The sequence below is a fragment of the Colletes gigas genome, unplaced genomic scaffold (assembly GCF_013123115.1).
Source record: "Colletes gigas isolate AHSC1104 unplaced genomic scaffold, ASM1312311v1 Colletes_gigas_Sc00010, whole genome shotgun sequence".
Lineage (NCBI taxonomy): Eukaryota > Metazoa > Arthropoda > Insecta > Hymenoptera > Colletidae > Colletes > Colletes gigas.
In genome coordinates this window covers 9,182,439-9,202,374 of record NW_025106639.1, presented here as the reverse complement: position 1 = coordinate 9,202,374, position 19,936 = coordinate 9,182,439, and the positions used below count along the sequence as shown (strand labels likewise).

The 19,936-nt window shown below is 41.6% G+C and overlaps 5 protein-coding genes across 5 annotated transcripts; 4 read left to right on the top strand and 1 right to left on the bottom strand.

The window, feature by feature from the left end:
* Positions 1-2,310: 2,310 nt before the first annotated feature.
* LOC122397632 (aquaporin AQPAe.a-like) lies at positions 2,311-4,213 on the bottom strand. The gene is made up of 6 exons (XM_043396903.1): positions 4,118-4,213; positions 3,869-4,044; positions 3,506-3,649; positions 3,199-3,432; positions 3,026-3,106; positions 2,311-2,805 (listed from the first exon to the last, which is right to left on the bottom strand). The coding sequence occupies exons 1-6, from the start codon at positions 4,134-4,136 to the stop codon at positions 2,587-2,589; spliced, it is 873 nt and encodes a 290-aa protein (XP_043252838.1). The 5' UTR covers positions 4,137-4,213; the 3' UTR covers positions 2,311-2,586.
* A 628-nt stretch (positions 4,214-4,841) lies between these two features.
* On the top strand, positions 4,842-6,667 carry LOC122397859 (odorant receptor 43a-like). Its single transcript, XM_043397310.1, has 5 exons — positions 4,842-5,648; positions 5,744-5,843; positions 5,912-6,022; positions 6,119-6,274; positions 6,346-6,667. The coding sequence occupies exons 1-5, from the start codon at positions 4,852-4,854 to the stop codon at positions 6,397-6,399; spliced, it is 1,218 nt and encodes a 405-aa protein (XP_043253245.1). The 5' UTR covers positions 4,842-4,851; the 3' UTR covers positions 6,400-6,667.
* A 1,013-nt stretch (positions 6,668-7,680) lies between these two features.
* Positions 7,681-9,282, top strand: LOC122397858. The gene is made up of 5 exons (XM_043397309.1): positions 7,681-8,511; positions 8,572-8,671; positions 8,745-8,855; positions 8,953-9,108; positions 9,179-9,282. Exons 1-5 carry the CDS (start codon positions 7,715-7,717, stop codon positions 9,230-9,232), a joined length of 1,218 nt encoding a protein of 405 aa, XP_043253244.1. The 5' UTR covers positions 7,681-7,714; the 3' UTR covers positions 9,233-9,282.
* Positions 9,283-10,655: 1,373 nt separating this feature from the next.
* Positions 10,656-12,519, top strand: LOC122397860 (odorant receptor 22c-like). The gene is made up of 5 exons (XM_043397311.1): positions 10,656-11,500; positions 11,859-11,958; positions 12,048-12,158; positions 12,242-12,397; positions 12,469-12,519. Exons 1-5 carry the CDS (start codon positions 10,683-10,685, stop codon positions 12,517-12,519), a joined length of 1,236 nt encoding a protein of 411 aa, XP_043253246.1. The 5' UTR covers positions 10,656-10,682.
* Positions 12,520-13,074: 555 nt separating this feature from the next.
* LOC122397937 (odorant receptor 22c-like) lies at positions 13,075-19,895 on the top strand. Its single transcript, XM_043397437.1, has 5 exons — positions 13,075-13,892; positions 19,116-19,215; positions 19,299-19,409; positions 19,615-19,770; positions 19,845-19,895. Exons 1-5 carry the CDS (start codon positions 13,075-13,077, stop codon positions 19,893-19,895), a joined length of 1,236 nt encoding a protein of 411 aa, XP_043253372.1.
* Positions 19,896-19,936: the final 41 nt, after the last annotated feature.

The following is a 19,936-nucleotide window of genomic DNA, read 5'->3' as shown; positions in this document are numbered from 1 at the left end:
TGATGGTTGGGTCGTAGGGTAGGGCTGTTTCCTGGTGCGTAGTTTCTGGAATCAAGGGCAGCCCGAGGTTGTACTTTATTACGATGCCTACTACGCAACATTTCTCAAACGTTTTCGCATCTAAAGTTGCTTCTAGCGTATTTATTGTTAATTTACAAGATCGTAGATACTGTTTCTCGATACATGTCTTCTGTAGCGCGAACGATGCTCTTTCTTATTCTTATTCTATACATACATACATATACGCTCTGTCAAGATAAGAGCTCGACATTCTCGTTAGGATGGGAGGAGGAGCGAGGGCGTGCTATCGTAAACTAAATGGTAAATGACACTTTGTGTTAATGTGTCGATATAGCGTAAGACCGCCATGAAACTTGCGATCGAAGGACGCAAACGTGCGGTAATATTATACGCATCGTGTTATCGCCGTGGCGACGTTTCAAACTGCCATCGTCCCTTCGCGAAGGTTACGTACTGTTGCGCAATATCTAGGTACACGCTCTCACGTCGCAGCTGCAGCTTGATCGATTTTCTTTACGCATCTTTCGATCGTTGTGTATGTGTACGCGCCGTGTCTTGAAAACATGCAATTAATTCCATTTTTCATTCATGGGAACCGAGGGTCGTGCCCAAAATGCTTGGCGTCCCTACGATTCAAACTCTTTGTGCAGCGTTCGAGACGCATAATATAACGTCTAACGGAGCAGGATTAACTTTGGGACAAGGGTAAGGAGCAACGTACCGTTTTGCGGAAGCGAACACAATGATGCGCAGATGCTTCGACGGACATAAAGAAAGCAAAAGTAGAGCGGGCATGCTGGTTGACACGATCGGACAGATGCAGACTACATGTGTAGACAATTCTGAATACATTTTCGTGCATCTACAAACAGATGAAACTTTAGATCCATCAATCTTTTCTAGTACAAACGAAGAATAATCAAGTTCTATCAGGAGGTAGTAGTATAGTAAAATGAATTTTGGAATGCTCACTAAATGATTCTGTATTTTACAACAGGACCATCTACTGTAGCAGTCGCGAATTATTTTCCTTTAAAATTGAAAATCTCGTATTTCGAGTAATGGAGTCTGTCGGAGACTGGAATGTTCTATGGGTGGATGCAGCAGGTAATCAATAGTTGCAGCTCTCGAGTTTTATACGTATACAGGGTGGGGCATTTAAAACAGGTCATCCAAATAATTTGCTTGCTTCTCACGATAGAAAAAAAGTGTCTGATAAAAGGTGCTCGGTATTAATGACCTCGAATTACAGGTCATTGTGCTCGTCTCGAAATTCTTTATCAGAATGTAAACAAAGAATTATATCACTTGCTTATTTGCAAAAAAAAAACAGGTTCACTCTTTACTACCAGTGTTTCTACAATTTTCTAAATATTTTACATTCCCCGATGATACGGTTTCTCGTGTTTCCAAATACGATAAAGTTCGTTTTAAATGCATCGATGAAAGCAATTAAGCAGCGTCGAGTTCGTAAAAGGTATAATATTTGCAATCCATCTAAAACTTCTAAACGAAATCTAACCCGTTTAAAAGAACTGATAATTATAGGTTTGTACCCCATGTTGGCTCGAGTAAATTCATGCGTTGTGCAACAATGTGCAACTCGAGAGAAAGAAAAGTTTGCACCATAACTTTTGTTATACGCTGTCTGCGGTCTCTATACTTGGCATCGAAATTTTTTTCACGATTCGTGCAACGTGTGCCACGCGTAACCAACAAAATTACCATTGGACGGCGCGCTGATACTTTTTTCGTAACAAATTCAACCCCCGAAGCTAAAATTCTAGAACCATCTATGGTTCACTCCATTATTGATTCAGTTTCTGGCCACGCTATGCCTCTGGAAACATATGTAGGTACATATGCACGGTATTCCATCGACGAAAATAGACGCTTTCATGCTTAGACGTAACAAATGTTTTTAGAAACTATACTATAATATAATAAAATATATATGCTTGACGATTATATGAATTTTCAAGATCAGATGCGATCCTATAAAAATAGAAAGATCCATAAACGTTGCCTGAATGTTGTAAAATATTTTCCTCGGCTAGAATTTGGGCAAGGGTACCATAAAAAATAATATTCTCTTTACGTATCGTAAACTATATTTGTGCTTATGTATATTTCGTTTATAAGAATAAGATTTTCTCAAATTTTGTGTTCAAATATTCGCATCATTTTAATACTTGAAACTTTCGTCGATTATCATAATACATTTATATACATATGTATTGTCAAGGAATATCAGATAATGTGAATTTTTAAACAAATTATTCTGTTCGGTTGTACAGCGTAACGAAATAATAAAGTAATTATTCAACTAAACGTTCACGTACATGTATAAAATTCAAATAACATGGGCAGCGGGATCAAAATTATTTCTCGAATGAAATATAAAGAACGCGATTGCATTGGGTTCGATATAGTGCCATCGCCGGCAGTTCCTATCAACTACTTGAATCATCATGGAAGACTGTTACCAGCCAATGGTAACAGATACAAAGTACAAAATGTATAAAATTTCGTACCTATTCGTCTTTAAGTGTTAACATCATCCTCTCAAGCTTGTACGACTTCGAGACTTTCCACTTTAATATTTTCCTTGGGTGGATTTATATTGTCATCGTGTTCCGGATACATCGATCTGGCAGAATTTCTCGAATTCATTTCTATGAAAGTATGTTCGTCGCCAGTCATGTTCGGTTCCTTCTCCAAAAACAGAAGCTGATAAGTGTACGATCCAAGAAAAGCTCCTGCGGTCGGTCCGAACCAGTAAATCTGAAGAAAGCACAATTAAAAACCTACTATCGTAAACGTCTAATACAATCTAATCTGTGCAATAACGATGTTTGCACTCGACTCATTTTGAATCTATGAAAAATACAGTGTCGAGACGATAACATCAGCAGGGAAAATCAAATGTAACGAGGCTCGTGTGTTCGTTATCGAGAACGCCAAAGACAGATTAAATCGTATACAATAATTTGATCGAACTCACCCATTGATCCTTCCAATTTCCTAAGAAAAGAGCAGGGGCGAAACTACGCGCAGGATTCATGCTACAGCCAGTATAGGGCGCCTAAAACGAACGATATTGTTTAAGTATACCCTTGTTCACGGTAGCATAGATTATCGAACAATTGCACTGTTCTATAGTAAAATAACATTTACCGCTGCGGCTGAAATACCGACAACCGCAAAACCAAATTTGATCGCCATGGAATCCGCGACGTTCGCGCATCTGGGGTCCCAAGTAGCGCATGCTGTGCAAAGTATAACCGACGTGCAAACCATCTCGATTAAAATCGCCTGCACGCTACTGACGCCTTCGTAGACGGCAGTCACGCAAAAGTTTGACGTCGCCGACGGATTCCCGGCGTGAAGCAACTCGGGTGGAGTCACCACCTACCCGAGTTAAATTCTATTAGAAACGTGTATAGACGAGAAACAGATAAAACAAATAGGTACTCGTGCATACCGTTAGCATTCCGAATCCAAGTACAGCGCCAATGAATTGGCCCACTATGTAAACGATACCAGTTGGTATAGTTTTAATTCCGACGATCACCGAGCCGATCGTGACAGCTGGATTAAAATGTGCACCGCTTATGTGACCCAACATCTACGACAACGGTCATTTTTTTTTACTATAGTCGCAATAAAATTATGAAAATGTGCTGGAACAAGATGCTCAACCCCTTGGTACGAAACTACGTTTTCGAGTACGATGCGTAACAGATTATCCGCCGCGTTATTCAATCACGGATAACTTTACTTACAGAATTATGGACACTGATATTTCGTTTGACAAAAACTTTATGTGTTAATCAAATATTCTTACCATGATCAGCACATTGACAGTCATACCAAACGCTACGGACATCTGGAGTTGCGTAGGTATCGGGGATTGCATAGAACCGACGGAGCCCATGCAACCAAGAAATAAAAGTACCGCGGTGCCTATCACTTCGGCGAGAAACATGGTAGTCGTGCCCTTTTGCATAGACCATATCGATTCTGAAAAAAAAACACCACGAAACGTACGGTTTCAATGCACCGGTTGTCTCTCGATCGATTCTCGAAAACTCACTTTGCGATTCGTTCTCCATGATGATCGAGTAAGTATTTCGCTTAAACTAAACAGCTACTGCAACGGTACTGTCGCAGTAATCACAGTTGAAATTACTTTAACAATACTAATCGACGGATATCGCATTTCGCAATATTATATGAAAAGAAACGGGTCTTATCGATGAGTGTAACGATACGTTGCTTTCTTCATCGAATCAGGGGCTCGATCGTACAGCTTGGCAAAGAATTTAAAAAAGTTTGTCATGCTCCTGGTACTTGAATCCCGCCAAGGTAAATAATATTACACAACGAACCATACAGTGTTCCACATACGAGTGATGCATCTTACAATGATATTTTCTAACGCAAGGAACAAATAATCGAATTTCTACCATCCAGGATAGATTACAGAAAATCATGGAAATGAGACTTTCGAACTTTCGAACTTTAAATCGCGTTTCATTCATGGGAAGTAGCTTCCAGGCCGTACACTATCGGCAATTTCACTTCTAAACAACACTTTAAATTGCAATATCCGATTCTACTTCCGTAATTTGCGGTCTAATATAGACGCAACGGTTAAATTAAGTCTATTTCCTCGAATTTATAGTTGTAGCGACTGTTTGTGAAAAATTATTCTACGGAATTTTACACGCAGGCGCCAATCGCCGTTTACCAACGTTCTTTTCTAGCCACTATCAGTCGTTGGAAAACCATTTTACGGATCGGTGAGGGAGGAGATCGTCGCGTGGCATGACGGAACATAATGAAAATGTAAGTTTCCGAAACGTACGTTACGTGTCGGATACCGAGTACACGATTTCTATCGCTAGAACGTTGCTAACGCCGATCGGCATTTGGCCATTGTACAGAAGCGACACGTTCTGGAATAATGTTAAAATGTCCGTTCACGTCGCAGCAGTTTTTAGTCTGATGTGTTTCCTACTGATACCTAACATGATTTACGTCGCTGGCAATTCCGAGTCTCTGGCGCAAAACATGAAAGTATACGTCACGCAAATATTCAGTCTTTTGGGGGTGGCGAAATTCTGGTCGATGATTCTGAATAGAAAGCAGATCGGACGTTGTCTGAGGGCGGTGGCGATACAGTATAGAGACACCGAATGCGAGGCAGATCGAATTGTAATGACGAAAGCCGCGAAAATCGGCCGATTTTTCACTATAGTGTATCTGAGCCTTTCTTATGGCGGTGGCCTACCCTATCACATCGTTCTGCCCTTCATGTCCGAGAAAGTTGTCAAGAGGGACAATACCACACAAATCCCTCTACCGTACATCAGCGACTACGTTTTCTTCGTGATCGAAGACACGCCGATCTACGAGATCACGTTCGTTCTGCAAATGGTGATCAGCACCATGGTAATGTCTAGCAACACCGGAGTTAATACTTTGATCGCCACTACCGTGATGCACACTTACGGCTTGTTTGAGGTTGTCAACCGGAAAATTGAAACTTTCTTCGAGGACGACATAAACGACTTGCACGATCGTCTTAACAACATTGTTCAACATCACCTAAAGGCGATCGAGTAAGTTTGCTCCAATATCAAATTCTCAACACCCTTTTGTCAAACGATACCACATTTTGTTATTCAATTATAAGTATCGTGATGGCTAATTATAGATTTGCTGACATGATCCAGAAAGGTTTCAACATAATATTTTTGGCAGAACTTGGCTGCTGTACTCTCATAATATGTTTTCTCGAATATGGTGTGATTATGGTAAAATTGAAAAAGATATCAATCTAATACGTATTATATGTATAGATTCGCTTTAACGTTATTTTTAGAATTGGGAAGATCGTCAAACATTCGGCACGATGACATATTTCACTTTGATGATGTCGAGTTTCGTGAATGTCTATATAATATCGTCTATCGGCGATCGTCTTAAACAGGAGGTGACTCTTTTTAACAAATAAATCGAAAACAAATCAACCTGTGATAATTTAATTTTCATTCGATATCTATTTTATCGTATTTTATTTGTTATAAAGAGCGAGAGAATAGGAAGAACATTGTACTTTTTGCCGTGGTACGATCTTCCCAGGGACGTAGTCAATAACATAAAAATGGTCATGCTTAGAACTACACATCCGACGTATCTTACCGCTGCTAATATTTTTGATCTCTCGCTTCAGACGTTTTGTGACGTAAGTTTTGATACATCTATTTTACAAATATTAATGAAGGTACGCGTGGCAGAGAATATATTGTATTGTAGATTTGCAAAACATCTGCGGCGTATTTGAATTTCCTGCGAGCAATGACGGAATGAAGATTTGTAAGAGGTACCGTAGTCGAAGAAATGTGATATTTATAAAACGCCAACGATGCATCAATCTGTTAATATTTGATATTCAACGTTCCACTTCGTGTAATCGTCATTCGACCAAGTATGTATATAGAATATCACCAAAACGACATTCTCTTTCGTATAATCGTTTCAATCTCTAAAAAAAAAACCCATGCGTTCGTACATACAACTTTTTTTCTATCGAGTACATCACTTGCTCACGATTATAGGTACTATTGCACTCGCAACTCACTCGCAACGCTAGCAAACTTTCCAGACGGTGAAGAATATTCTCAATTTTCAAAGTCGTTGAACAAACGTTGCATCTTATATTACCAATAAACATCGTGATAACATCGTAATAATCTATGATTTATTTCATCGTTTCCTTGCAATATTTTCTCCCAAATACTGCGAGTCGTATGTCGATCTTAATGTTACAACGTACGAGTATTCTTGAAACTTACCTGTTTTACCTGTTCATTAGTAACAATCATTTCTCATATCGGTTCTTGAGATACATTTAAACATCGCAAGGCGGTGGTAAATATATTCGGTGTTGTTCCAATGCATTTAAATGAAATTCTCGCAATACTCCGCCGTACAACACTATTGCGATCTAAACCTCGTGGCACTAATCGCATTTCGCAATAATATTTATAAAGAAGTTGGTTTATCGACACGTGTAACGATACGCTGTATTCATCATCAAATCAATGCTCGATGATGCAACTTAATAAAATGCCTGGCTGGCACTTGAATGTCACCGATGGCAGATAATCTATCGCATAGCGAACAATTCCGATTCGCATTAATCGTAATTTTAACTTGAACGTGAAAATCTGTAAAAAAAATCGGTACTGTCCTTTACTCAAGAGCAGTACATTTGTTCTATAATGTACGTACTGCAACGATATGTCGTAGCACGGATAACGAATATCGAGTCGAGTGTCTACGTCAGGGAACAGATTACTGAAAATCTTACAGGAGGGAACGTTTTTCAAACTTTCAATTGCGATTTACTAATGCGAAATCGCTCGCAGTCTGTACTTTTCCGGAAATTGTACCGCGGCACAGACCCCGGTATAATCGTACTAGTTCAATTTCCCGGAATCGTAACGGTACATTTAAGCGTCTTAAAATTACAACCAATAAGCACACGGAAAATTGTTCTGCGAAACTTTGCACGCAAGCGCCGGTCGGGACGCTCTCTGTCAACGCTATATCGCTAGTTCTTCGAAATCGTCGCAGCGACTTCGAAGAGATCGGTGAGGAAAAAGATTGTAGTTCGGGTGATATGACGGAAAACGAATGTAAACAAAACTATCGAAACGTCAATTACAAGACGGATAGCAAGTATACGATCATCATTGCTAGAACGTTGCTGATACCAAGTGGCATCTGGCCATTGGATAAAGACGATTCGTTGCTACGCACTGTAAAAAGGTTCGTTAACATCGGAATAATTTTCAGTTTGATGTGTTTCTTACTTGTACCTCATGTGATCTATACCTTTCACGACTGCGAGAATCTGACGCGGTACATGAAGGTAATCGCCGCGCAAGTATTCAGTCTTTTGGGGATCGTCAAATTCTGGACAATGATCATCAATAAAAAGAACATAAGATACTGTTTGACGAAGATAGAAGAGCAATACAAGAACATCGAATGCGAGGAGGATCGACTGATTATGACGAGATCTGCGAAGATCGGTCGATTTTTCCAAACGGTGTATCTGGGATTTACTTACGGGGGTGCTCTGCCCTATCACATCATCCTGCCTTTCATGTCGGATAGGGTTGTCAAACGGGACAACACCACGCAAATACCTCTGCCTTATCTGAGCAACTATGTTTTCTTCGTGATCGAGGAGTCGCCGATCTACGAGATAATGTTCGTTTTGCAAATGGTGATCAGTACCATAATACTGTCCACTAATACCGGAATTAGCAGCCTGATCGCCACCACCGTGATGCATTGTTACGGTTTGTTCAAAGTCGTCAACAGAAAGATCGAAACTATTTTCGATGGCAACAAAAAGGAAATACAAGAACGCCTGAAAACCATCGTTGAGCATCATCTGCAAGCAATCGAGTAAGGATGTTATAGCGTATTGAACAGTATAACGAAGCTAACGACGAAAATGGATTGTAGATTTGCTGAAATGATCGAGAAAGCTTTGAGCATAGTGTTCTTTTCGGAAATAATCGGCAACACCATCATCATATGTTTCCTCGAATACGGAGTGCTTGTGGTATCGGGGAATAGTTAAAAACACCATGGTAAACTAGATTCGACGGTTCTATTACTTTGAGAATATTTTCTAGGAATGGGAAGATCATAAAACATTCAGCATGATAACGTATTTCGTTCTGATGACATCCATCTTCGTCAACGTGTTTATAATGTCGTTTATCGGCGATCGTCTTAAAGAGGAGGTGACTTTTTTTAACAAATTTCACTAAAAACGAACCAACTGGTGGACATTGAATTTGCACGTAATAACTATTTTATGGTATTTTGTTTATCGTAAAGAGTGAGAGAGTAGGAGAAACGATATACTTCATACGTTGGTACGATCTTCCCACCGATATAGTCATGAATATTCGAATGATCATACTTAGAACTAAGCGTCCGACGAATCTGACCGCTGCTCGTATATTTGACGTCTCGCTTCAAGCATTCTGTGACGTAAGTTTTGATACGTTCATTTCTTAAGTATCCGCGAAAAGCATTCGAAAGAATGAACAAATTTCTTTAGGTTTGCAAATCTTCTGCGGCGTACCTGAATTTCGTGCGAACAATGGCTGCATGAAAACATAAAAGGCGACCGTAATCGGAGAAAGGTGGTATTTATAAAACGCTAACGAAGAATAAAAACTATTATTATTGTTGAAGTTGTCTTACTCGTATGCAAATTTGAACAAAAAATTCTTATTCTATCATGTCTCTATTTTTATGTCGAATTTACACACCCTGCATTCATTCGTTCTCAGTTATTCTATTATTTTATATAATTATTTCAATAAAAATTCATCTGAGCACACTCCTCGCGATTCTATGCCACTAAAAAGTTGCAAATATAACAGGAGAGTTTACTACCTAGAAATCCAGTATCGATGAAACGAATTTTGAAGAGCGACGGGGGTTCCTTATATTCCTATCGATGCGTTTCAACCCCTTCGCCGACGTAGATGGGAGGCCGGTAATAATACGTTCGCCGGTGCTTATTTTACATTTTCTCCGTTCTAATACTTTTGAAAAATCCACTACAAATCCGTCATTATCCTTCGTTCGTGGCTTGGTCATCCGGCTGAAAGTATACATCACCGACGATAGAAAAGTTTCGCTCACGATTCCTTGTTTGAAAATTCTAGAAAATCTATCCGTCCAACTAAAACAATGCCATATTTTCTTCGATCGCGCTCATTTTTTACGTAAGAGAAATTTAGAGCCGCGAGCGTCTAAGGGAATAGAAAATCCAACAGGACAACAGTCGTCGATGGGAACTTTAGTGAGACACTAGTGTTCAATGTCCACGATGAACGTAAAGAAGATCGTTACGAAGGAGAGACTGTTCGATGTGAACAATAAAAGCGACATGAAACTGAACGTCCAATTAAATCGATCATTCTTCGGTACCGTCGAGCGTGTATTTTTCGGCGTTCATTACATGTACACTAAAGTTTAGTCGTACCTTTGATGATATCCATGTCCAACTGAAGTGGTTTCGATGACGTAAGTATGTTGCTAATCGTTTCAACCATTCTCCACGCCATGATAATTGGTCCCTTATTGCATATTCTTCGATTAATATAGTTTGTTACATGGTGTTTTTAATAATACAGGTTATCAAAACATCAGTCGCATACATAAACATGCCACGAACATTTACAACATGAGCATGTACATTAAGTGGATATTAGAAAGAGATAGACATACGGATCACGCACGATTTCAACAAACAATCTTCTACTTGATCACCTATCTATGGTATATTCTAAAGTTCGATAAGGAGTAAGTATCACAGACATAACAAGTCGCGAAAAGAACTCACAGAAATCTTATTGTCTGAAAAAGTGGCACAGGCAAATGACTAATTTAACAAATCATCTGAAAAAACGTCACTTTCGATCTGCACGGCTCTACGTCCAAGTTTCTTTCAGAGTAGAATTAGAAAAGAAGCGCAGGCGCAACACTACTTCCCCCAGATCTGTCAACACACTAAGAGCGTTTAGTATACAGGGAGCTTTCAAGCTTTAACCATGCAAGAACTAGGGACGATACTATCGAAATCACAGACGACGGAACAGGAACATGAAAAATATGTGAATCTCAGTGTTCAATGGAATCGGTGGCTGTTGAAACCGTTGGGTATCTGGCCATATTCGCCTAATAGTTCAGGAATAAAGAAATGCTTAAATTGTTTGCTAAACGTCGTGTGTAACATTTTGATAAGTTTCCTATTTGTACCATGCGGCCTGTACGTGATTCTAGAAGTGAAGGACGTCTACAGTAGAATCAGGTTCCTTGGACCGATGAGCTTCTGTATGATGGCGTACTTGAAATACTACTCGATGATCTCTCACGGGAACGATATTCGTCAGTGTGTGGAGTGTATCGAGTGGGATTGGAGGAATATTAAACACTTCGAGGACAGATCTATCATGATTGCGAACGCGAATTTCGGGAAAAGATTAGTGAAAATCTGCACATTTTTTATGTACAGCGGTTCCATTTTTTACTACATTGGAATACCCATTAAGGTCGGAAAGATCGTGGCGGAAGACGAAAACATCACCTTCATTCCGATTATGATGCCTTTCCCGAGACAAATAATCGACACACGCTACAGCCCGGCTAACGAAATCCTCTTTTCAATTCAGATTTTAGGGGGTGTTTTGATTCACGGAATCTCCGCTGGTGCTTGCAGCTTGATCGCTGTTTTTGCTGTACACGCTTGTGGTCAAATGGAAGTTCTGATATGCTGGTTGAGACACCTGGTAGACGGCCGACCAGATATGCGTGAAACCGTGGATGACAGAATCGCGAATATAGTGACTCAACATGTTCGAATACTAAAGTGCGTCAAATTTATGCGCCATGCGGTAGAACAGTAAATCTTAATCTATTCGATTTGCAAAGCGCAGACATTAACATGCATGTAACGGTATTTAAACAAAATTTCCTAAAATTTTACCTGTTGATGTTTCAAGTGTTTCGATGCAGCCTTTTCGAAGTGAACAATTGGTAGAAATTGTTTTCAAAATTTGATCACGATACATATATGCTTGTGGTGTAATCAATCCATTTGCCTCTCTTCTTCATTTTTAATCTAAAATGTCGTATCAGCAGTCAAATATTTTAGACACGAATAAATGTAGGAAAATCTTTACATCGTAACAAACAGATTTCTACGATTTATATATTTACGATTGTAGATGTTTGGCTCTTATCGAGAAATCAGCAACACAAGTATCTCTTGTGGAAGTCGCAGGGTGCACTTTAGGAATATGTCTTCTAGGATATTATATTATTATGGTGATTATACGATGCCCTAACATTTTCATACGGATTAACTTATTTCTATACAGATTGATACGTTCGTATTTGGTGTTTTGACATTACAGGAGTGGAATTCGAAGGATTTAACTGCATTTGTGACGTTCAGCGTGATACTCGTATCTTATGTTTTTAATATCTTCATATTTTGCTATATAGGCGAGCTCGTCGCAGAACTGGTAAGACCTTATAATTATCGAACAAAATTAATGCGAATGTCTTCCAATAAGCGTATACGAAAACGAAACGTGTTCCGTAATAGTGCACAAGAGTTGGTGAAATGTCGTACATGATCGAGTGGCATCGGTTACCAGGAAATAGAAAACTTGGTTTAATTTTAATAATCGCGATGTCTAATGCGACGACGAAACTTACAGCTGGAAACATGGTCAAACTATCTCTGAAGAGTTTCAGTGACGTAAGTACCCAATTACGATATTTTAGATAGGTACAAGGATAGAGAAAAAAAATCATTTCTCTAACGAACAGATTGTTAAAACATCGGTGGCGTTCTTAAACATGTTACGAACATTGACTTGAAGTACAATAACGATGGTTTGTGAATAATTGTTATGGGAATTAACATGGCACACCATTCTAAGGAATATCGTTTGTATCTCTGTATAAGATGAGAAGTTACTGTATTCAATAAATATCATTGTACAGATCAAATACGATCTTATCCACTAACTTGTTGAGACAAAGTCAAATTTTTAATTTGTTATGCAGCGGTGTTTTATTAATTTTGTGTAAAATTAAAGTAAGGAAGCAACAAAACTTACATCATTCACGAATTAATGCATAGAACCTGTCGAATAATTACGACGAATATAAATTTATCAATTTTTAAGTGTCATCGGTGACCTATTCGCACTCATAATGCATAAAGCAGCCAATTGAAAAAACGTAACAAAGAAAGAATGAATCTCGTCTGAACCGTCTGAGCCGATAAACTAGACTTTCGATCGGTACGGTTCTACGACTATCAAGTAAGGTCCTTTCAAAGTAGAATCAGAAAACAAGCGCAGGCGCAACATTGGTTGAACGCGAACAGTCATTAAACCGCGCGTTTGCAGTGTCAAGCGAGCTTTCACGATGCAAGCACCAGGAATGAGAATATCGAAGTCTCAGGCAACGGACCGCGAGTACGATAAGTATGTGAATCTGAGCATTCAGTGGAATCGATGGCTCCTAAAGCCAATGGGCGTCTGGCCACGCTCGTTGTTCGATTCAGCAACAGAGAAATACCTAACTTGGTTGATTAATGCTATATGTTACGGGTTGATAAGTTTTCTTTTTATACCTTCTACTCTCTATACGATCGTAGACGTGAAAGATCTGTACAATAGAATTAAAATGTGCGGTCCGTTAAGCTTCTGTGTGATGGCCTACCTGAAATATTATTCGTTAGTTGCTCACGCGAATGATATTCAAGACTGTGTTCAGCGCATCGAATGGGATTGGAGAAACATTGAACATTTCGAGGATAGATCCATTATGGTGGCCAATGCGAATTTCGGAAGGCAATTGGTGAAAGGCTGCACCATTTTCATGTACGGCGGTTTTGTTTTCTACTACATCGTGGTGCCTGTAAGCATCGGAACACTCACGGCGGAGGATGAAAATCTGACGTTCGTTCCGATGGTGTTTCCGATCTCGAGAGTATTGGTTGATTCGCGGCACAGTCCTGCCAACGAGATCCTTTTCGCGATTCAACTGTTGGCAGGAGGTCTGATTCATGGAATTGCTGCTGCCGCTTGTAGTTTGATCGCTGCTTTCGCGGTCCATGCTTGTGGACAGATGAAAGTTTTAATGTGCTGGCTGGGTCATTTGATAGACGGCCGAGAAGATATGTGTAAAACCGTGGATGGCAGAATCGCGAGTATCGTGACTCAACATACTCGAATACTAAAGTGCGTCAAATTTATTTGTTACACGGTAGAATCAGAAATTATTGGTAAACGTCTGATTCTACCCGAAATTAAGGGATTCTCTAAACTGTCGCACTAGCGGGCAGGTGCCCCAGGAAAGAATATAGAAGAACGTTTGCATTTAATAATTTTGTGGCGGCCAAGGCACCACATACGCCTTAGCCGTTCGAAGCCGCTACAATGTATGGTTGCACACGAGACGATGGTTGCACACGAGACGACCAGAGCCGCGTGAGCCGAAAAGCCGTTGTCGTCGTCTCTGACCGTCTTTTGTTTTTGAAGGCCTCTTGGTACGGTGGCGATGATCGTACCAGAGAGTCGAGCGTAACCCGCACCACGAGTCACGTCGTTGTACGACAGCAACAATAAAATTGTGCGGAACGGAACAGAGCGGAGTCATTATCTTCCCGATCCCACATTGGTGACCCCGACGTGATCTCGCCGCGCAAGTAAAGTTTTTTTTAAGAAAATTTGGACATTTTTTGTATACGGACAATATTAGTTAGTGTAGAGAAATAAGTGTATAGTGTTAAGGACATAAGAAAAGGACACGGTCTGACAAATAGTAAGCGCGGTGTGTGTGTGCGGTGAAACTATTTTTTTTTGTGACTAAGACTGGTAAAATGACTGACCCTAACGTTAACGCAGGGACATCCGCGGGTGTGCCGTTGGCAGTTGATCGCGTCGCTGTACGGATACCCGAGTTTTGTCCGGGAGACCCGGAGATGTGGTTTTCAATGGTAGAGAGAAGTTTTGAGGTATCCAATGTAACGTCGGAGACCACGAAATTCGGGTACATTCTCGGCGCGTTAAGTGCGCGACACGCCGCGGAAGTAAGAGACATTATCATGAATCCCCCGGCCGCGGATCCGTACACGACGCTAAAAAATGAGTTCATTCGCCGGCTTAGTGCGTCGCAGGAACAGAAAACGCGGCGGTTATTGGAACACGAGGAAATCGGGGACAGAAAACCGTCTCAATTTCTTCGTCACCTGCGCGGATTGGCCGGTACGGCTTTTTCGGACGGTGTATTGCGGACGCTTTGGATGGGCCGACTACCTGCTAATATGCAGGTGATTTTAGCCACGCAGCGGGACACCCCGCTGGATAAGGTGGCAGAGTTGGCAGACGCTGTTGCGGATACGATGACACAGCGGGTACACGTCACGGAGGCCGCGATTACGGGCGTATCTACATCCTGCCAAATACCCCCGCCGGGCCCGAGCATCGAGGCCATGTTAAACATTAAGATGTCACAATTGGCTCTTTCCTTGAGGCAGGAAATTTCTGCCATCCGTGAATCCTTGGTGGACCAGGGGCAATCTTCCCGTCGCAGGTGGACCCACCGAAATCATCCAAACTCGCGCTACCGCAGACGATCTCTATCGCGATCGCGAGAGCGGCCCGCGGGAGGACAAATGGACCATCAAGGGAAATGCTGGTACCATTGGCGGTTCGGTCCGGCCGCGCAGAGGTGCGTTGCACCGTGCAATTGGAACGCCACGGATCAGGGAAACGACCTGGGGAGTCGTTGATGGCGGCCAGCGACACAAATCCAGCATCACGCCGCCTCTTCATCTTAGACAACAGCTCGAAGACGGAATTTTTAGTGGATACCGGGGCCGATTTGTGCGTTTTTCCGCGCCGCCTGCTAGGCGGATTGCGAGAAAGATCGGAGTACCAGCTGGCGGCGGCGAATGGGAGTGTAATTAACACCTACGGGACAGTGTCGTTAAACCTGCACCTCGGCCTACGACGGGATTTCGTGTGGCGATTCGTGGTTGCGGATGTTACAAAACCCATAATCGGGGTAGACTTTCTCGATCACTTCGATCTTATGGTGGACATCCGCAATCGTCGCCTCGTCGATCGGACCACGTCGTTAACGGTCCGCGGAACACGAGCCGAGGATGAAACGCCGTCGGTGAAGACAGTAGCAGGGACTACCGTTTACCACCAGCTCCTGATGCAGATGCCGGAACTTACACGGCCTAGCGGCACCCCGATGAGGACTACGCACCAAACGGTGCATTACATCGAGACAACCCCTGGACCACCCGTTTCCAGCAAGCCGCGGCGGCTTGCACCGGACCGGCTCAGGGCTGCCCAGAAGGAGTTCGACGCGATGGTGAAGATGGGCATCGCTTGTCCTTCGAAGAGCGCGTGGTCAGCACCCCTTCATATGGTTCCGAAGAAGGGCGAAGAAGCTTGGAGGCCTTGCGGTGACTATAGAGCGTTAAACGCACGGACAATTCCCGACCGATACCCCGTGCGTCACATTGAGGATTTTGCGCAACAACTGAGTGGCAAAAAGGTATTTTCCACAATAGATCTCGTCCGAGCTTATAATCAGATTCCGGTTGCGTCGGAAGACGTCGGAAAAACGGCCATTACAACGCCGTTCGGGCTTTTTGAATTCCCGTACATGTCGTTCGGGTTACGAAATGCCGCGCAAACATTTCAGCGCTTTATCGACGAAATTTTACGCGGTTTCGATTTTTGTTACGCGTATATAGACGACATTTTGGTCGCCTCAGAATCCCAAGCCGATCACCTGCGCCATTTAGAATTATTATTTAAACGATTAAAAGATTATGGCATTGTTGTTAATCCGAATAAATGCACGTTCGGACAGGAAGAAGTTAAATTTCTAGGCTATCGGGTAAATGAAAGCGGCACTCAACCTTTGCCCGGCAAGGTACAAGCCATAAAGTCATTTCCCCTTCCGAAAAACGCGAAGGATTTGAGGCAGTACTTGGGAATGCTTAATTTTTACCGCCGTTTTATCCCAGATGCCGCTCGCTTTCAAGCACCCTTGAACGACCTTCTAGCCGGCAATTTAAAGGGCAAGACCTCGATAGCCTGGACTTCGGAAGCGCGTCAGGCTTTCGAAAATACCAAAAATAGTTTAGCAAACGCAACCCTGCTTTCTCATCCTGCGGTCAACGCTCCATTGTCGGTTACCTGCGATGCTTCTGATTACACCGTAGGAGCTGTTTTACATCAGTGCGTCGGCAACGAACGACAACCATTAGCATTCTTTTCTAAGAAATTAGGATCTGCCGAAAAGAAGTATTCAGCTTACGACCGAGAACTACTTTCTATCTATTTAGCAATAAAACATTTCAAACATATGCTCGAAGGCAGACATTTCACGATTTTTACAGACCATAAACCCATAACTTTCGCTTTCAAACAGAAATTAGATAAATGCTCTCCTCGACAATTCCGATACCTAGATTACATTGCGCAATTCTCTACAGATATTCAACATATTTCCGGTAAAGACAACGTCGTTGCCGATGCACTGTCCAGAGTGGAAACGGTTAACTACTCGATTAATTTCGAAGAATTGGCAAAATCGCAAGCCCAGGATGAGGAGTTGCAGCGGTTGTTGAATAGCGAATCTAGCCTGCAATTACGCAAAGTCTCGTTGCCTGGCACGTCTTCCGAAATTTTTTGCGATATTTCGACTAAGAATGTAAGACCTTATGTCACCCCTCCTTTCCGACGTGCAGTTTTTAATATGTTACATGTATTATCACATCCAGGTATTAACGCGACGATCAAGCTCATAACGCAACGTTATGTTTGGCCGTCGATTAAAAGAGATGTTCGCACGTGGACACGTTGCTGTATACCGTGCCAAAGATCAAAAATTTCCCGTCATGTGACTGCACCATTGGCTACATTTGTTAAACCTTCTGCGCGATTCGAACACATTCATTTAGACATAGTAATTTTACCGGTGTCCGAAGGTTTCAGGTATTGTCTGACCTGTGTAGACAGATATACGCGGTGGCCGGAAGCCTTCCCCATGGTCGATCAGGAGGCCCAAACCGTAGCTCGAACCTTTTATGACGGTTGGGTAGCGCGGTTTGGTGCTCCCGTACGGATTACCACCGATCAGGGTAGGCAGTTCGAATCCAAATTATTTTTTGCGCTGAACAATTTAATTGGATCCACACGCCTTCGCACAACGGCGTATCACCCAGCGGCCAATGGGATGGTAGAGCGTTTTCACCGACAGCTCAAGTCGGCTATAAGGTGCCACGGATCCGACAGGTGGACAGAAATACTTCCGACGGTTCTACTCGGTATTCGTTCCGCCTGGAAAGAAGACCTCGGCGCTACCTCAGCGGAATTAGTTTATGGCGAGCCATTAAGATTACCGGGAGAGTTCTTGTCTTCGCATTCAGCGGAAGGCACAGAAAATGCTTCCGATTTTACTAATAGACTACGCAACCATTTTTCTAAATTGAGTCCCTCTAATGCATCACGCCATTCCGTTAATCGTACATTCGTTTTCAAAGATCTTAGCAGTTCAACACATGTTTTCATCCGAACAGATTCAGCCAAAACTATTTTACAACCCGCTTATGAAGGTCCATACGCCGTAGTGCGCCGAGGCGAAAAAACATTTACAATAAACATTAGAGGTAAGGAAATAAATATATCAATTGAAAGGCTAAAGCCTGCTTATATGCTAGCAGAAAACAGACCGGATCCCGTGAGCATAGAAAATCAGCCGGTCACACAAACAAACGTACCTGACAATGCGCCGGTTATACAGCAACGTGTTACGCGTTCAGGTAGACGCGTACGTTTTCCCGAGCGATTTCAAATTACGCGGTAGTACTTAAGGCTTGCGCATTATTATAATAAGTATCATATACCATTTATTTTTTTCCATCACTTTTATGTACTTTCATGTATTTTTAGGTATTACGTATTATATATTAAACTCCATGTAAATTCCTTTTTTTTTCAACTCTGTTCAAATACTGTAATGTAAATCTTAGTTAGGATAACGTATTTTATATAATAGAGTAAATGGTAGTGGTAATGTAGTCGGTCAATTTTTCGTAATTGTGCCAATTACTGGCAGGGGGGTAGTGTGGCGGCCAAGGCACCACATACGCCTTAGCCGTTCGAAGCCGCTACAATGTATGGTTGCACACGAGACGATGGTTGCACACGAGACGACCAGAGCCGCGTGAGCCGAAAAGCCGTTGTCGTCGTCTCTGACCGTCTTTTGTTTTTGAAGGCCTCTTGGTACGGTGGCGATGATCGTACCAGAGAGTCGAGCGTAACCCGCACCACGAGTCACGTCGTTGTACGACAGCAACAATAAAATTGTGCGGAACGGAACAGAGCGGAGTCATTATCTTCCCGATCCCACAATTTCAATATTTACAATTACAGATGTTTGTCTCTTATTGAGAAGTCAGCTTCGCAAGTGTCACTTGTAGAAGTTTTAGGATGTACTTTAGGAATATGTCTTCTTGGATATTATATTATTGTGGTAACTACGCGATGGCGTAACATTTTTATAACTTCTTTCTATACGAATATGATACGTTTGCATTCGATATTTTGACATTGCAGGAATGGAATTCAAACGATTTAGCTGCCTTTACGACGCATAGTTTGTTACTCGTATCATACGTCTTCAATATCTTCATATTTTGTTATATAGGCGAGCTCGTTGCGGAACTGGTAAGATCTTACAATTACAAAGCAAACAAATCTTTGCACTTTAATTGTCAACATCTCTCGTTACGTGGCTCAACGCCCCCATAAAGTGTTGCATATTTAGAGACTTTGTTCAATATTTCAATTTGGAGACTAAGTTTTGATTAACATTAACGTAATGTGTAATGTGGTATCAAAGAATACAGAACAGAAAAGTGTTCTATAACAGTGCAAAAGGATTGGCGAAATATCGTACATGATCGAGTGGTATCGTTTACCAGAAAACAAAAGACTTAGCATAGTCTTGATAATCGCGATGTCCAATGCAACGATAAAACTTACAGGAGGAAGCATGGTCAAATTGTGTCTCAGCAGTTTCGGTGACGTAAGTGCCTAGTATATCGCGATACTCTATGCAGATGTAAGAATTATAAGAAAAAACATTTTTCGAACAAATAGGTTGTTAAAACATCGGTGGCGTTCTTAAACATGTTACGAGCATTGACTTAAAATAATGGATTTCGAGTAATTGTTGTGAGAACTGATGTGCC

What these genes read in the sequence shown, in the direction of transcription:
- LOC122397860 (XM_043397311.1), top strand. Translation starts at nt 10,683, where the DNA reads ATGCAAGAACTAGGGACGATACTATCGAAATCACAGACGACGGAACAG. An exon ending in CAACATGTTCGAATACTAAA is followed by an intron (nt 11,501 to 11,858) that starts GTGCGTCAAATT and finishes TTACGATTGTAG; the next exon opens with ATGTTTGGCTCTTATCGAGA. An exon ending in TAGGATATTATATTATTATG is followed by an intron (nt 11,959 to 12,047) that starts GTGATTATACGA and finishes TTGACATTACAG; the next exon opens with GAGTGGAATTCGAAGGATTT.
- LOC122397632 (XM_043396903.1), bottom strand. An exon ending in TCGGTATTTCAGCCGCAGCG is followed by an intron (nt 3,107 to 3,198) that starts GTAAATGTTATT and finishes CGTTCGTTTTAG; the next exon opens with GCGCCCTATACTGGCTGTAG. An exon ending in GAAATTGGAAGGATCAATGG is followed by an intron (nt 2,806 to 3,025) that starts GTGAGTTCGATC and finishes TGCTTTCTTCAG; the next exon opens with ATTTACTGGTTCGGACCGAC.
- LOC122397858 (XM_043397309.1), top strand. Translation starts at nt 7,715, where the DNA reads ATGACGGAAAACGAATGTAAACAAAACTATCGAAACGTCAATTACAAG. An exon ending in CATCATCTGCAAGCAATCGA is followed by an intron (nt 8,512 to 8,571) that starts GTAAGGATGTTA and finishes AATGGATTGTAG; the next exon opens with ATTTGCTGAAATGATCGAGA. An exon ending in CGCTTCAAGCATTCTGTGAC is followed by an intron (nt 9,109 to 9,178) that starts GTAAGTTTTGAT and finishes AAATTTCTTTAG; the next exon opens with GTTTGCAAATCTTCTGCGGC.
- LOC122397937 (XM_043397437.1), top strand. Translation starts at nt 13,075, where the DNA reads ATGCAAGCACCAGGAATGAGAATATCGAAGTCTCAGGCAACGGACCGC. An exon ending in CAACATACTCGAATACTAAA is followed by an intron (nt 13,893 to 19,115) that starts GTGCGTCAAATT and finishes TTACAATTACAG; the next exon opens with ATGTTTGTCTCTTATTGAGA. An exon ending in TTGGATATTATATTATTGTG is followed by an intron (nt 19,216 to 19,298) that starts GTAACTACGCGA and finishes TTGACATTGCAG; the next exon opens with GAATGGAATTCAAACGATTT.
- LOC122397859 (XM_043397310.1), top strand. Translation starts at nt 4,852, where the DNA reads ATGACGGAACATAATGAAAATGTAAGTTTCCGAAACGTACGTTACGTG. An exon ending in CATCACCTAAAGGCGATCGA is followed by an intron (nt 5,649 to 5,743) that starts GTAAGTTTGCTC and finishes GGCTAATTATAG; the next exon opens with ATTTGCTGACATGATCCAGA. An exon ending in TCGAATATGGTGTGATTATG is followed by an intron (nt 5,844 to 5,911) that starts GTAAAATTGAAA and finishes CGTTATTTTTAG; the next exon opens with AATTGGGAAGATCGTCAAAC.